The sequence below is a fragment of the Solanum tuberosum genome, unplaced genomic scaffold, assembly GCF_000226075.1.
Source record: "Solanum tuberosum cultivar DM 1-3 516 R44 unplaced genomic scaffold, SolTub_3.0 scf00092, whole genome shotgun sequence".
Taxonomy (NCBI): Eukaryota; Viridiplantae; Streptophyta; class Magnoliopsida; order Solanales; family Solanaceae; genus Solanum; species Solanum tuberosum.
In genome coordinates this window covers 780,305-797,244 of record NW_006239019.1, presented here as the reverse complement: position 1 = coordinate 797,244, position 16,940 = coordinate 780,305, and the positions used below count along the sequence as shown (strand labels likewise).

At 34.2% G+C, this 16,940-nt stretch overlaps 1 protein-coding gene and 1 long non-coding RNA gene across 2 annotated transcripts in view; one reads left to right on the top strand and one right to left on the bottom strand.

Moving 5' to 3' along the window:
* LOC107060712 (uncharacterized) overlaps positions 1-2,785 on the top strand; it is a 27,700-nt gene extending 24,915 nt beyond the window's left edge. Inside the window, exon 3 of the long non-coding RNA XR_001473487.1 lies at positions 2,766-2,785. This is a non-coding gene — a long non-coding RNA (uncharacterized lncRNA). The remainder of the gene's footprint in view (positions 1-2,765) is intronic.
* Positions 1,836-16,940, bottom strand: LOC102578876 (ankyrin repeat and KH domain-containing protein 1-like). The gene is given in 13 exon segments (NM_001288365.1): positions 1,836-2,195; positions 2,293-2,372; positions 2,453-2,623; positions 2,829-2,930; positions 3,620-3,691; positions 3,846-3,998; positions 6,039-6,164; positions 10,545-10,637; positions 12,909-13,048; positions 15,213-15,344; positions 16,488-16,658; positions 16,737-16,799; positions 16,889-16,940. Coding segments are annotated over 13 exon segments (1,404 nt in total). The 5' UTR covers positions 16,920-16,940; the 3' UTR covers positions 1,836-2,125.

The following is a 16,940-nucleotide window of genomic DNA, read 5'->3' as shown; positions in this document are numbered from 1 at the left end:
TTATTTTAAAAATTATTTTCTAGGACTTTGCATTTAATTATGTAACATAATTAACAATAGAACAACACATACACAATTAATCAGCAAGCTTAAGCCTTAAAACACATATCCTCTTATTCGCGTAAAATATTGGGTATAATTTTGTCACAACATATTATGATATTTTGTTTATGAATTATAGTTTGTCAATTTCGTAAGATAATATAAAAATTTGATTATTTCTTTTTAAAATTTTCACGACTTCTAAAATTTTACAATAAAGAAAATATAATTTAAGAAATTCATATTACATATTCAAACAAAACTTCAATTTTATCCATCTGATTTCAAATCATATTCAAACGATCTAAATTGTCCAACTTTTTGCTGAGCAAAAAATTTATGCACGCAAATATTTATATAATAATCAGATTACTTATTATTTAACTAGTAAAATTATCCGCTCTTCGCGCGGAAATTTAATATCACGAAATTTATAAAATAATACTTAAAACCTATCGGACATTAAAATTAAAACACTATATTATCTTATGTACAAGATTACCTAGTAACAAACATTAATAATGTAAAGAAAAATGAAAATTATTACATCTTATCATTTATCCTTAATAACATAAGCATAAATTAATGATTGTAAAAATACATACCATGATCTGTAACATAAGTAATGGTGTCAATGAGCCACTCAACAAGAACAAAGTACCCAAATATTTAATTGTGAAGAAGAAGAGGAGGAGGAGGTTCAGAATTTTCGTTGTTTTAAAATGAGAGGAAATCCCTCTATTTATAGACAACAAAGAGTAGTGTGAATAAATATTTATTGTGCCTTATCAGAAATGTTACAACTATTTGGAAATGTTGCAACCCTTCGAAAAGGTCATGACCTTTCATAAAAGTCACAACTCTTCATTAAAGTCGCAACTTTTCATAAAAGTCACAACTCTTCATAAAAGTTACAACTTTTCATAAAAGTCGCAACTCTTCATTAAAGTCGCAACTTTTCATTAAAATCACAATGTTTCATAAAAATCACAACTTTTCATGAAAGAGGAAGGCTAGTTTTAAAAATAAATAAATTAACAGAGAATTTTAATTTGTGGTTACGCCACGTAGGCGGACCTAAGGTTCTCTTTTATATATATATATATATGATTAATGGATAGTTTCCTATACCTAGAGAGAGAGAAACAAAGGAAGCTGAACCTTACCGTTGTTCCTTTTATAGTTTGTAAAACCCAAGCACCATCCTCCAGTTAAAGACTAATGGTGTAATTACACTGACGGTTCTGTTTAGTTGCAGGGTATAATTGACATAAGAGTATTATGTTAACTTTTTTATTTTGAATTTAGAACTTACATTATAATTTCAATTTCATTTGTTTTAGGAGTATTGACTCAATATTTTACATTGAAAGCTATTTTTTTAAAGTTAGACTTCATAGATAATTTTTTTGTCAAAATTTATAATATTAATTTGTTTGTCAAACATGCATTTAAAGATGTTTATTGAAATTCCATACTTTAGTGTTTATGATTAATTTAATTAGAATATACTAGATTAAAAAATATAAATCAATTCTTTTTTATAATATTAGTCAAGAACATAAACATAATTAATATATTTTCAAAAGGCTATATATCTTAAATATCATTTATAAAGGACCTAATTATTTGTCTAATATAAATTTGTATTTTTAAATAAATAATTTTTATTTTCAAATTCAATATAACCTTGTGATTAATCTTTTACACTTGTGCAACCAAATAGTATATGTTTAGTTACAGCGTAATTACACTAAGGCAAACAAATAGGTCAGTGTTAATAACACCAATTTCAATTACCAGGTGGCTTTCCAAACAAGCCCTAAACAGAATAAAAATAATGACTTTGAAATTACTCACAAGTGAAAACTTGAGATTTGCAGGATTAACACATAAGAAAGCTTAAAAGTATTTATATCATGTTGTTGGTCTATAAATTGCTGAAGATGCAACAGAACAAAAGATTAAATAATCCATTTGGAACTACTCAAAAAAGGCATGCCCCATAATCAACTTGCTCCAGTGAAAAAACTATCGCCCAGATAAAAGAAGCGACCATTTGTTCTCTCTCATTATGCGCTTTCTAACTCAAGGATGACGGCGAATTAAACTTGTTTGTGGCATGAACTTTTCTACCAGCCTCAACAGCTTCCCTGCAATCATATTAGTACCACACGACAATGAGAAAAACTTGGATATAGAAACTACTGCATTTGCTAAATGAAGAGCTTCAAGTCTCAACATGCATACCTGAAAGCAGTTACGAGCTCCATATTATCAGGGTTGATCTGTACACCCTCATAGAAAGCATTGGCTGCCTCTTCAAACCTCTGAAAATGAAATAATAGAATATCAGAAAATATAGGAATATAAGTTAGCAAAATTTGACTCCAGGAGAAGAAGGGCATGCCTGCAATAGACGTAGAGCTGCACCTTCCCGATAACAACCTTTTGCCCAATCTGGTCTAAGTTCTCTGCAGGCCCTGGCATCACTTAAGGCACGTTCAGCTTGACCCAGGCGGAGCCAACAAAGACTTCTATTGGAAAACAGAGTGCCATCAGTTGGATCAAAATCGATTGCCTGCAGATTATTAGCAAACACAAGTGAGCCTCGTAAGTGATGCATCCACACTCATAATTAGTCTTTAATCCATATACTTGCACCATGAAGAAGATAATTACTTCCTCTCATCATTATCTTCTTTCTTTTTCCCTTTTGCAAGTATTTTACTGAGGAAGGGGTAGATCTGGGAATTCAGGAGGAATTCAATAAGACTAATAGGTACCTGTGTGTAAGCATCTATAGCTGTAGCAAAATCATTCCCCTTAAATGCCTCGTCTCCCCTCGCCTTTGCATCTGCAGCTCTCTTCTTTGCTTCAGGACTCACCTATAAACCAATTAATTATGCTGATGAAAGATATTTAGCACTGTTCTGTAAACTGGTTCTCCAACACAAGATGTTGACCATGCTGAGGTTCTTCAAATGAAAGAGAGACATAAGTAAAACACAGTATAAAAAGATATTGATCCTCTGTGCAATTTGAAGCCAGCTGAAACGGAAGTCTGGAACCACGTCACTGTTATGACTTCACTGACTAGAAGAGAAACTTTATGCATTTTGAAGCCCTAGGAAGTGTTTAACTGGGTCAGAACCATAAGCAAACATTGAACTGTTCCCACAACATTGTTCATTGGACTTATTGAAGACATTAATTTCATGCCCCCAAATGCAGTATTTATTATGTTTTTTACTACATATACTCGCACAATCAAATTCCATTTGTTGCCTAAATTGGATGTATTGTCATATTCACGATGAAAGTATTTTAAGTCTGTCTTCAAGAGTGCTTCACCAGAAGAAATCAAGATTGAAAGATAACATACACACGAGAAACTTATATGCTCACTTTCTTCCATTTTCAGAAATGGCTTGCTTTGGTTCCCACTTATTGACATTATACAAAAAGGCAAATGTAAAAAAAGAAACAACAGAAGGAGGTAGTCAATACTTTTCATGATAACGGAATGACCCAAAGTTCACACAAAAAAAGACAATAGTGACCACTAATAACAGACCTCGGGTAAATCTTTCTTTGGAATAATAGGCTCTCTTGACTTGTTTGCTTTCCTCCCAGCTTCTGCTCTTTCCTGGTATCATCACAGTTTAGACAAATAAAAAAGAAGCTGAAATTTGCATGAGAATGGAAGGAAATAATCACCGAGCTAATTCCAATATTTGCAAGCAACTGACAGAAGACCAAAATCAGCAGCAATTTATCTTACAGAAACACAAATTAAGTACCTGTTCTCTCTTATATTCAGATTGCACAAACTCAATCACTCCATCCACACTCCATTCTGGAACACTCTGAATCCGTTCTGTGACGGGCAATAAAGCTTCAACAGCTTCCCTACTGCCGCTTGCAGCTGCAACTTGTATTGGCTTGGTACCATCCTGTAGAAATAATAGCAAAAGTAATACTTCGGTATCAATTAACAGTCCTTGCTGAAATTACTAATAGATTTTTTTCCAGCGACTTGTTCAGAAATTAACAAAGTTCATGATTGAAGTTCTGTGTTCACCCAGAAGAAAGTTCAGAATACCAGGGAGAATCCATACGAGTATATGTTAAGTACAGACACTGAGTCGTTGAATTAGATCAGAATGGATCACATATACTAAGTTAAAGATACAGTAGACAAGGACAAAAAGAAAACTCCCAGGCCACTTCAAGTCACATCTATAGTGGTATCACACATAATACATCAACTCTTTATGTAAAGATGTCGGTTTTCACCATAATGAATGATGATCCAGAAAGCACGACACAATTGAGCATCAGCCTTCAGCAAACGGTAAGCTGAAAGAAAGTTACGCAGACACATTACATAATGCACTTATAGTACTAAATCTTAGTTCTGCTAATAGTGAATGCATGGTACCATGTCTGATCCAGCAAAGCTAAGCACTCCCCTACACTTTCTTCAGTTAAATGTTCTGAACCCCAGATTAGACCAGTTGATTTGTCAACCCAAAAGAAACAGGTCACAGTTTACCTGAAAACCTGTCAGAACAGGAGAATCCACCAGTAGGACCAGAAAACCCATCGGATTGACTGTTATACAACAAAATGACCAGGTTTACAATTTCTTATAAAAGATCATTAAGAAACCACAATTAGTAAAATACCTAACCCTAATCTTGGTTTTATATGTTCTATGACTGACATTCCCCTTTTCAGCCAGGTATTTCTTATTTGTCCCAGATATCTCTCTCTAGAGCTTTTCATCTCCAAAATGGTGAGGATCGCAGCAGTAGTCTTCATTAATGCTCAACAATGGAGCAGAAAGGATTTTCACCTTTAGACGCAAAACAGATTACAGTCCGTATTATAAGATTCATGTCTTTTCTTTTCCCTCTCCTCTTTTTTTTTTTTTTTTTGCGTGTGTGGATGTGAGCACAGTGAGCGGGGTAACAAGCTTACACCTTGGTAGATATAGGTTTTTTTGGTCGTAAAAAGAGAGATTTCATTACTACGTAACAAAATGACAGTAAGGAGCATGGTGTAACCTGGACACCACATTAGTATATAAGTTAGTTATCTAATTTTTAAGATTCGGAGATATGGATACGGGTGCGGGGATTCGCCTAAAAATTAATTAAAATATCTAAAAATAGAGTTATAAAACCTAAATTATGAGATATTATGTAGAGAACTTGAGGAGAATCCTGGAAGGAGATTAAAGGAAACGGAGTGGCATAGAAATTTTTATATAAAAGGTATTCCATTTTCTTCAATTTCACCTCAACTTTTGTATTGATTATAGAAATCATTAAAACTGTCCCGACTTTCCCCATCGGTTTTGGTCAAAGTACCCAAAATCAGTTGACCAAATCGGACACGGATCCCACACCCATGTTGTGTCGACACGGGTGCGGAACCAAAAGTGAAGAGTCCAAGCAACTTAGATTTGATCCATATTCTATGAAAAGATACTACATTGGAGAATGTGAAAGTATTGAATTAACTCAATAAGGATTGTTTTTAAAATACAACAAATTTATGGTGTATATTATTGAAAATTATTTATTTCAGAAATATTAACAAAAAATTGTGATATGCTTATGAAGTCAAAATAGAATTATTTTTCTCAACAAAATCATGAACCATTGACCCATAACCCTAAGATTTTAAGTTCCCACTCTAAAAGTCCGGGTTTACGAACATATCTTCAACTTCAAAAAACCCCGGGAAAAGATGGCCAAGGTACCTAGATTCTACAAGGGATCTGAAAGAGAATAAGAGGTAGTAGACTCAAAAGTGATGACAAGGCATATAATTGACACGTGCTTGACAAACAGAAGATACGAAAATAAAACTAAAATTATTTGGAATCAACTTTCCAACATTATAAAGGAGTCCTTGGAAATTTCTTCCAAAATATGTGAAATAATAAAGAAAATTATATTCCGTTAGATTTTCTTTTCAATTACCTCCTCAGCCGCATTAGGATCAGCTCCAGCTTGTAGTAAGCAGTTAATGACTCCTACACTACCATTATGAGCAGCAATGAGCAAAGGAGTTGCATCACCAGTCCTAACATTGACATCAGCCCCTGCCTGTATGGTAGCATAAAAGAAGTTAAGCCTTGAGTAGACAGATGGCATGCTTAATCAAGCAACATAGCAAAATCCAAACCAAAGTGGAGAAATTGAAAAAGACAGTTCCAATAAGTGAAATAGATCGCCCCACATACAACAGTTCCAATCTGGTGTAGCAAATGCAAAAATTGCTTTTCAGGGAGAACATGAATTTTCTTTCTTTTTTCCTTTTTGGATAAGTAGATAGAAAAGATTGTTTTACACAATAAACCATCTTTGAATATGGAAGCAATGTTTTCTCCAGCATCTTGGATTGAGAACCAAACGTGCTAGTTGTACTCTGTATCTTCAAGGGTCTAAAAGTAGAGCATGCACAACTTCAAATGGAATCATAGGATAAAAAAGGAAGATCAAAGAAGAGCTGATAAACAGTAATTCTTTGGGAACAACATGATCATATATTATCTGTCTCCTTTATGACAAGGGAAACCCACAGCCGCTACGCTTTGGGTGCACACAAAGTAAAACATCAGCTCCTATACAATAGCTCACAAACCACACATGAGAGGTAACCCGCATTAGGCAAGCCCGGTGCGACGAGCTCGACCCAGAAGGCAAACCCCTTGATTTCGCTAGCAAGGGGTTTCGAACTCGCGACCTTCAACATGGAAGTCCCAACTCCCACAACCAAACCACTGGGCCACCCAACAGTCGAGACTCCATCGACTCCTCTTTCCAAGTAGAACCAAACACTCCGTCTTTCAATTCCATTAACTTCTCTTTTCTCGGAACATTTTTAGGGTTTATAGCATTTCTAATCACTCAATTATTGATAAATTCTGATTTTGGTCCCTATGATATCTGACTAAGCACATTAAATCTTCAATTGATTGAATTGGGTAATTTTTAATCCCTTTGCTTGTGAATATTCACAAATTCAACATAATTATTAATTGTTTCACTACCTAATTACTCATGTAATATGTTAAATTTGAATTGTTACTCCATACTTGATGGTAATGTAATTCTGTAAATAGTCAAATATAACATATTTTCACATGAAGGGCCAAAAACACACATCTTGAATAATTAAGAGAAAATACATTAAAAAAAAACCTGAACTTGACAGCATAACTTACTTTAACACTTCAACTATACGGGCGTTTAAATACCCCCCTTAATATATTTGAAGTGAATTAATACCACCCTAAAAATATAATACCAGTCCCAAATTGGCAAGTGTATTATACACACGCCATGTCATTGACACATCATAACCACATCAGTGCCACGCCATAGCCACATTGGAAATTCTCTAAAAATTGAATTTTTGATTTTTTAAATTCATTTCTTTCTTTCTTTTTCAGAATATTTAAATACTAGTTAATCTTTAGTTCTTAATTAGTTTAAGAAAATTGAAGTCATTAGCAGTGATTTTTTTTCAATACTCAACGTCATTTACTGCCATTGTCGATTATCGGTGTTCTTCATTTTTTATTTTTATATACTAATCAAGATCTAATTCTTAACTAATTCAAGAAAAACACATTTATTTGTAGTGATTTTTTTTTTAAAAAAAAAACCTTTCTCTACCATCGCTTCAATCGCCATTGCCAACCATTAACATTATAGATCGGTTGACAAAACCTCATCTTCTTTTATGCTCAAGTCTTTTTAAGAAAAATCAAATCTCCAAAGAAAAGAGTAAAAAAAATTATGTGGGTCTTGAATGTGATTCTTTTTGTTCATGTGTTTAACGAGAAAATATACTTTGAATGTAGAGTTTGAAGAAGGAGAAAGAGGATGACACACACAAAGTGGGACCATTACTTTTTTTTAAAAATAACTTAACGCAAATTTTCCTTTTCTTCTTTTGCCACGTCATCCGTTAGGATGGTATTAAATTCACGCGAAATGAAATTAGGGGGGTAAATAAACGCCTGTATAGTTTAAGTGCTAAAGTAAGTTGTGCTGTCAAGTTCAGGGGGGTTTTATGTATTTTCTCAAAAATTAAAGGTTAAATATCCTGAGTCATATCACAAGGACCAAAAGCAAAATTTACCAATAATTTTAGGACCAAAGTGTTGTTATTCCTTTTTTTATCAAAGAATAAATTGTATTAGCGATGGGAAAGAAAATATACATATACAAGAAGAATATCAAACAGTACAGAACCTTAAAAAAGATATGATTTCTATAAATGACACCCAAGCTTCTATACCTATAGTGACCTCGTGGGTGCACCAAAACACATTAAGGGATAAGAGTCTATTCCATAAGCGTAACAAAGTTCTTCTCTATTCCATCAAAAGCTCTTATTTCTTTCTCTACATACAGTCCACGTAAGCGATAGGAAGCAACATCCAACGCCGTGCTTCATCTCTTTTGTCTTTGAAAGATCCACTAAACAATACTTCTCTAACCATGCCTGACAACGCCCATTAAAGACCAAACCAACATAGTATTTCCCACCACAAGCAAGACGGATAATGTGAAGAAGATGATTCACATCTTCAGCAAAGCTTCTACACATGTAATCCTCCTTCCCCAAATTCTCAACCGCCAAAGTAACGTTGTAGATAGCCACGTGAAATGGAACACCAAATATTTGGAGAAGTGTACTCTTCCGTACCTAGAGATTTCTAATAGTAGGACTTCACAAAAAGATGCCATTATTCTCCACTCCCCATTTCTATACATCACGGGCTAGCTGGTGGGGAACTTTTTTTTGAAGTGTCTTAACTAGACTGAAATTCCATGACCTCACAAACTTGCATGTTCCTCCTAAATCCTCTATTCCATATGAATTTCTTAACCTTGGACCCTTTGAATTCGTTGAATTGACATCTCCTTTTGGCATGAAACTATATACATATTTGTAAATGTAGTACTCAATTACTTGTTCCCGGAGATGTTGTATCTCCATAACCTATCCTACTCCCATCACCTACCCTAAATGATACATACCCAAAGAACTCTTCCCACTCCTTCAAGATAGTATGATATTTTTAGCATCTCTTTTGCAGTCAGCAAATCTCATTTCTACCCTTTCAATCATCGAAACCTATATACTGTTTGGTCCTTATAAGATGCTCCAAGTGGTAGACCAAGATAAGTAGTAGGAAGCACCCCTATCTTGCAATTACATTATTTACGACATTGATTACATTATTTTATTGGATCAAAACTAATTAAGCAATATTGAGTGTCTTTTATGTGTTTATCTACTATCTAAACTCCCTCTGAATTGTATGCTTTCGCTTTTTATATTTTAATAAGGTGTGACTATGTTGACAAAGGTGGTTGGGTTCTTGCCTTGGCTTATGCCTCGACAAGTAAGGTGCACAAAATTCATAAACCTATGTGGTCATAAAAAAAATTCATATATTGGGCTTAACCAGTCATAAAGCTCTAAAGCAAAGCCTCTCCTACATCTCAGAAACAAAAAGAGAGAATTAAAAGAGAATCATTGAAATAAATGCAACATGGATGTGAGCCATTAACAACTGTTGCAGATTTAACAAGCAGAGGAGATCAAACTTTGCTCCTCAAGTACTTTTAGGAACCCATTTCCACAGAAAGGCAAAAGGAACATAAAGCAAAATCGAAAAACAAGATAATAAAACTGTAAAGGATGAGCATCCACTGAAAAGAAATGTTTGAATTACCTATTTAGATAAACCTGAAAGCTGAAGTCTAATTTAAGTCCCAAACAGTTTGTCACTAAACTTTATATTGTAACATTATATTTTAAATGGCTTGTTTCGCCTGTGAAATTGAGGTTAAAATATGTTAGTTTTGCTGGTAATAGTTTTTTTCTATAACCGAGAAATTTCCTAGGACCAGTGGCGCAAAGTTCGAAACTCTGTGAATAATGAACCCACCCCTTTTACCCTTCACCACCTAATGCTGGTAATAAACTGAATGTACACAATTGAATATTTTCCCCTTTTATCTTTAGCAGTTTTACTTGTTTAATTTTCTAGGGGTATCTCTCAAGGCCTTGTTTTATCCTTTTAAGCATGTTTAACCTTAACTTTATTCAAACAAATATTAAAAAGGATAAAAAAGCAGAATAGGAGTTGAGAGTTTCAGGAAAGAAAACCTTAAAGGTGTAATAGAGCCAAGTCTCACATAGCTCTCGTATGATCAAAGCAGTTTCTTGTGATTTAATCTTAGCACAAATTTCGCATGGTTCCAACACATAGCAAAGTGCAGAATGATAATAGTATAATACATCAAACAAAAGCACAAAAGCACTATATGTTTTCTGCAACACAACTTCTTCGGGATACTCAATTGGATTCAGCAATTTAAAGTACATAAAGTGAAAAAGTAGAACAATCTAATGAATATATGCAGTGAGCAGTCTTAATGAAAAAATAGAATTTTATTGACCTTTGCTAACAGCTCCACGCAAGGCAATGAATCGGTTGCTACAGCTGATACCAAAGGACAGACATTATTTTCATCTTTTGTTTGAGCATGAACCTGCACAAAGTAACTTTTTAGGCCAAATGAACAAATAGAAATACTCCCTCTGTACTAATTTATATGACTCACTTTCCTTTTTAATCGGTTCCAAAAAGAAAGACAGTTCTATTTTTAATAACAATTTAACTTTAAAATGTCCATTATACCTTAATGAAATGATTTATAGCAACAAATATCTATGACTTATTTTGGACCACAAATTTCAAAAGTCATTTTTTCTTTTCTTAAACTCTGTGTCAAGTAAAACTACATCACATAAACTTGGACAGAGGGAGTATATTTTTTTCAAAAGATTATCTTCACACACACATACACCACAAACCCATCCTCAACAGAAGAGAAGAATGCATCAAAATGGGTGGGGGGACCAATCTAGGACTTGGATTTTTCCAAATATTATCAACACATGCCCTTTCTAACAAGTAAAAAATGTAAATCAGGGGCTGTATGCATAATAGAATTGATCTAATTAAACTTATGAAAGAAAAATTTATCTTTAGTTGAATCAACTAATCAAAAACTGTTGTATATAGTATATACTATATCTAAGCTAACTCTTTTTTCTTTGGAACGGGTAACTTCATATATTTCTCACAAACAGTACATACCTATGTACTGAAAACCATATTTACAAAATTTTACTTCAAAATCCTGCTAACTCCTACCTAAATTGAATCTAGAACATCAATTATGGAGAGAGTATCATTTGAATAGATTTGATTACACCAAAAACATAGTAACAAAAGGTAGTTTAGCTTAACCTTTTGCATACTATTCTCTATGCTATCAAAACATCGATAGCATTCCTTTTTTTGGGAATTAAACATCTATAACATTCCTGTCCTTCCAAGTTGTCCACCAGATACAAACAGGGACAATTCTCCATATCTAAGCTAACTTCTAGGAAACTAAATGGGTTTCTTAATTATTTTCTTGTGTTTGGTATATAAGCAAAAAATACTACCCTAAAACTATTTATATATAATCTAAACAAATACTATGAGAGATGAAGGTTGGATGGTGGGGGTGGGTTGAAAGGTGGAGAGGAAAGTGGAAGTGGAGATGGGGATACAGAGGTGTGGGGGTGAAGATGAGGTGTATTGAAGGGTGGAGAGGAAAGTGGAATGCCGCGGGTAGAACTTGTTTTTTGAGACTTTCATTAAGAAAGCCATTTTCCTCATTTTTAAACAACTTATTTTCCTAAGAAGAATATTTTCTAAAAGTTTTGACCAACTAAACATGAACAAATTGGAAAACATTTTCCCAAAAATATGTTCCTCCATACCGAACACACCCTAACTGAAACAGAAAAGCATGAAAGAAGATAGTCAAGTCAAATTTTTTTATTATTATTTTTATCAAATACAGAAAAAAGAAAAAAGAAAAGAGGAGAGGGGGTGAGAAAAGAAGAGTGGGCAGGTTGGGAATGGCAACTCTACACTGTTTGGCAAAAGGGAAAAAGTATCATCTTAACATCTATTAATTGGCCGGTTTTTGAATACATCAGTGCAAGAAACCTGTTCAAGGATTTGTTTGGTTGTGGAACCACCTCATCTAAAATCTTTAGTTGTTACATGTTAGAGAGGGGATACTTCTATTATTTACCAACATGCCTCCTCAGTGGCCTGACTCATTTTTTCTTTTGAAGGGGAGGGGTGGGGTGAAATTTTTATCGGTAAGGGTGACGGCAAGGTTTGAAAATTTTCTCCCTGTTATAAAACCACAATGAACTGAGTGACCAACTAGGAAGCTTTAATTATATAGGAAATACTAAAACCATGCAACTGCTTTCCACTTTGTCAAGAGAACTGTAACTCGTTGCATAGATCTGATAATTCACTAGACGATGATGAAGATATATGTTTCTCTTGATTTGCACGAGTATCTTTAATATCTCCCATCCCAGATATTCAGATACGTACGTCAGGAATTAACTTTTTTTAACAACAACAACAATAACAATTAGCGTAAAAAAAATTTCACAACAACAATAACAATGATAATACAAATTAGATTATACAAATACGTTAATCAGTTTTCTGGTGAAGGTTGATGGACGTTAGAATAGGCTGCCATGGCAGTTTAGAAAATTCACCACCTTGGCTAGCCGTTAAAAATGTGTTAGACGAAAAAAGAGAAGGGATGATTTTTTTTTTAAAGGTTAATGAAATTTTTATGGCTTTATTGTATTGTCAAGAGAACAGTTAAACAATGGCTGGTATTGTTAAATTGAGAAAGAGGGGTTTAAACAGGTAACAAAGCACTCACATTAGCATGGTGTTCCAGCAAAACCTTGACAACCTTTTCCTGGCCGAAACCTGCAGCCCACATAAGCGGTGTTCCAGCCTCACTTTGTAAATCAACATCTACACCCTTTGACAGTAACAATTTAACCAATTCAACATGTCCTGCAAACAAAGACAATGCACAATGAAGTGTCACTCTATGTAAAGAAGTACAAATAAATTGAAGAGTGCATGTAGCTACACACATCAACACCACAATAAATAACAATAAAGCAATAAGGAATGACATGTTGATTGATTTCTCTCATTGTTTTACCAATAGAGAAGTTAAAGCTGACACTAAGATCTCAACTACTGATATCCATCAGAACGATCTCAACTACTGATATCCATCAGAACATGATTAGATCCCTGATTCAGACTATGTGCCAACAAGGAAATAAATCTGCAAGTACTATTTTTTTTGGATAAGGTAAAAGTATTTCATTCATAAACATGGCCAAGTTGGACGTATACAAGGGATAAACCAAAAGGTAAAGAATCTACAAAATATGATTCTCTACAAAATTCTGCAAATATATTTCAGGAGAATTTGTGGAATTTCCTTTCACATGTGCTTCTGTTCTTGACACCCCACTCCATTCACATTCAGACTACTTAGAAGAGAAGAAAAAAAAGAAAATGTTAGGATTAAGTGAAAAAACTGTGGCAGAACAGCTATGCTTATGATGATTAAAAAATTGCAGCAGAGATCCCCACAGGCTATCAGTCTGCCTCTTTGTGAATTCTGTAATAGTGAGTACTCAATTGCATGCAATTAATCATGTTCTCCAGTCAAGCATAGTTTCTACTCGTGGACCTCCTTTCTAAAGTTTTCCTTAACATTCATGCATCATTTATAAACAACCCCAAAAATTCAAATCAAGCCGAAAAATACACTTCTCTGAGATTCATATATCAGATAACGAAATCCAAGTATTAGCCCATCAAACTTCCGTCACTTAGCGTAAAGAAACAGCTATCTTCAATTGTCCTCTTATTCATCGTGTCAAGTAAAACGAATGAGTTCAAAGTAAAAATGGAGGGAGCAGCTTATAATAGCAACAGAGCTATACTCTACAATGAACATGGCTGCTGAAATAGCTAGATTCACTTTCTTAGATTCCAGCCATTTAGAGTTTTTCTTTAGAAACAAGAAAGTTTTATCCAGGGGAAATATAACTGCACATGCATCCTTTGGTATAATGGGGAGGAGAAGATGGCCTTTTTCCAGCCTGCAGAACTAGTCTTGCTTATCTTCAAGCTTCAACAGCTTGGGAAAAAAAAATCTTCCTACCAATTATGAAATTTTGAGATGAAGATGTCTCATAATGTGTTTGTTATGAACACAGCAAAGGCTAGTTATATGACCAACAACCCAAATTTTATGTTCCTCGTAGAGTTAACTTAGACTGATCTTCTTAGTAATACACTTTCATCAGTAGAGAAGAACAAACAAATGAGACACAGAAGTATTAGACAGCTTCCTTACTACATCTTTATTTATATAGTGATTCAATCCTGCATAAATAACAATATCAGATAACGTTCTTGAGTTATGCCAGCTCTTTGAAGCTCTAGAAATCTAAGGTTATTTCAAGTCATCAATTGAGAACAAATGATGTAGCATTGACAGAGGGAAGGGAAAGAAAAGGTGATGAAGCAAGAAACGTCAGATGTTCCAACAAAATAGAGGCTAAAGTTCGGTTTTCAACAGTTGAAAGTATAAATGTGACCTGAAAGGCTGAAAAGTGTGAAGCAAATAGAAAACATAGCAAACCCCGCCCTATCCATCTCTGCTTCTTACTGCTGAAGTGCCGATCATAGCCTTATTTCCTTGCCTGATCTGTGTTTATTAGCTTATGATAAGAACTTTGACCAATTCGTTGAACGGATTTAGTTCTTAGTTTTTACTCCCAAAACATGGGTCACTATACTATTATTAGGTGATTCAATAATAATGTCAACTTTGCTAAAAAGGAAATTTGCATATTATATAATATGACAAATTCTCAATACAATTTTCTTTCATATTCCTAGCATCCAAACAATTTCTATCCCCCAAAAGTTCCATCAATTAATATCAAACAACTAAAATTTAAAAAAGATATATATATTGGCATGTTTGTCAAACATTTTTATTTAAAAATGTGGAACTCCTTAAATAGAAGAGTTCAGTGTACAAGAGCCAAAAACTTACGGCAATTAAATGCATATGAACCCAGGAATCTTTCCCTGGCACAAACAGAAGCTTCAGTCACTTCTATTAACAAGAGGAAGAACCTACCATTTCCTGCAGCATGATGCAAAGCTGTTGCCCCCGAGGCGCTGGGTATTGCAGGATCTGCACCGTGTTCTATGAGGTACTGGACAGTTGCAGTGTGTCCTTCCCTAGCAGCATGAAGAAGAGGAGTCTCACCTATGATGAACAACATATTCAAATCAGTTTACAGAAATATCACTTTCAGCACATATCAATCAACCAATCAATAAGAGCCTCAAAATCAAATAAATTGGGAGCAATAATGTGAATCCTCCATATATTCCGCTGTATTTGAGTCCACCATTCCTATATTGAAGAATAATTTTTCTTTCAAAGCAAATTAAGGGTTTTCAAAATTAGAGGGTCCCTAAATCATATGCTTGACCACACTGAATTAGTACTACTTATAGGTATTATTTGCATCTATTGTTTTGAATTCCCAAGTTCGCATTGATTCTTTGATATTTTAGGTCATTTGAGATAACTCCCACCCTTGTAATTTTAGTTTTACCTTGTCCCCTTTTAGCACTTCAATCATCACACTATCACACCTACATAGGTGCATTTAGGGGCCTGCATAGGGACACATACAAACCATTACAAAAGTCCTTCTCTCATTTTATTATTGATGTGTACTAACTGCATAATGTGATTATTTCTAATTTTAACTGAACTTGTATGACTGCACATTAATTTTACATTGGCATTTTTATGATTCTCATTTTGTTGACAAGTCGAGCGCATCATAAGTACAATATTCATTCCCATATAACATTATGGGTCTCACAACTATTCTATAGAACTTATCTTTCAATTATTAGGTATCTTCATATCTACTTTAATTTTATGTACTATATTTTCATCTATCATATCATTTTCTTGAAAGACTACTCAAATATTTGAATTGTCCGCAGTTAGGCACTACAATGTTGTCAAATATTTTTGTACAAACAAGGAAACATATAATTTCCAATGGTACATGCCCTCAAACTTTAAAGAGGTAAAAAGATAGGAACTTCAATCAGAACACAATCTGTAGAGCCAATTTCTTCTAAACAATAACTTTTTGTTTTGATGAACGCGGTGTTCGGACACCTTTCATACACCTCAACTAATTTCACATGATATTTACCATCTCCCATCAGCAACAGGCATCCGATAACTCTGCTCACCAAGGCTAGAAAAGATTGGAAGAATTCACCTAATGTTTTTGTCACGGGTCTCAACCACTAGGTGCTTCTTCTAAACAATAACTCAAATTAGGCTTATACAACTTTATTACTGTAGTTTAGAAAATACCTTCATCATCTTTTTCATTGACATCAACCTTCAATTCCTCCACCAAATACTTGCACAACTCAATCTTGCCTTCTCTTGCGGCAAAAATCAATGCCCCTCTTTTATTACCATCCTTCACATCCGCCACCGTACCAGCCAACCCTTTTCCATCATCCAGTTGCTTTGCCAACTCTGTTTCACAATGATCAACACTATATAGCATCGCATAAACTGAAACCCCCAAAATAAAACAGGAAATTGTAAACTTACTCTTGAAAAGCTCAATATCCCCTGAACAAGCCGCCTTCAGAAACTTATTAACTTTTTCTCTAACTGCTCAAAACAATTTCAACATACACATATATTAAAAAACAACATGTTTGCAGTAAACTTCAAGAAAAAGAAGTAAAAAGAATCAAAACCTGCAAGAGCATCAGTAGCATCAGGAGCCATAACTGAGAGATGATAGTACTA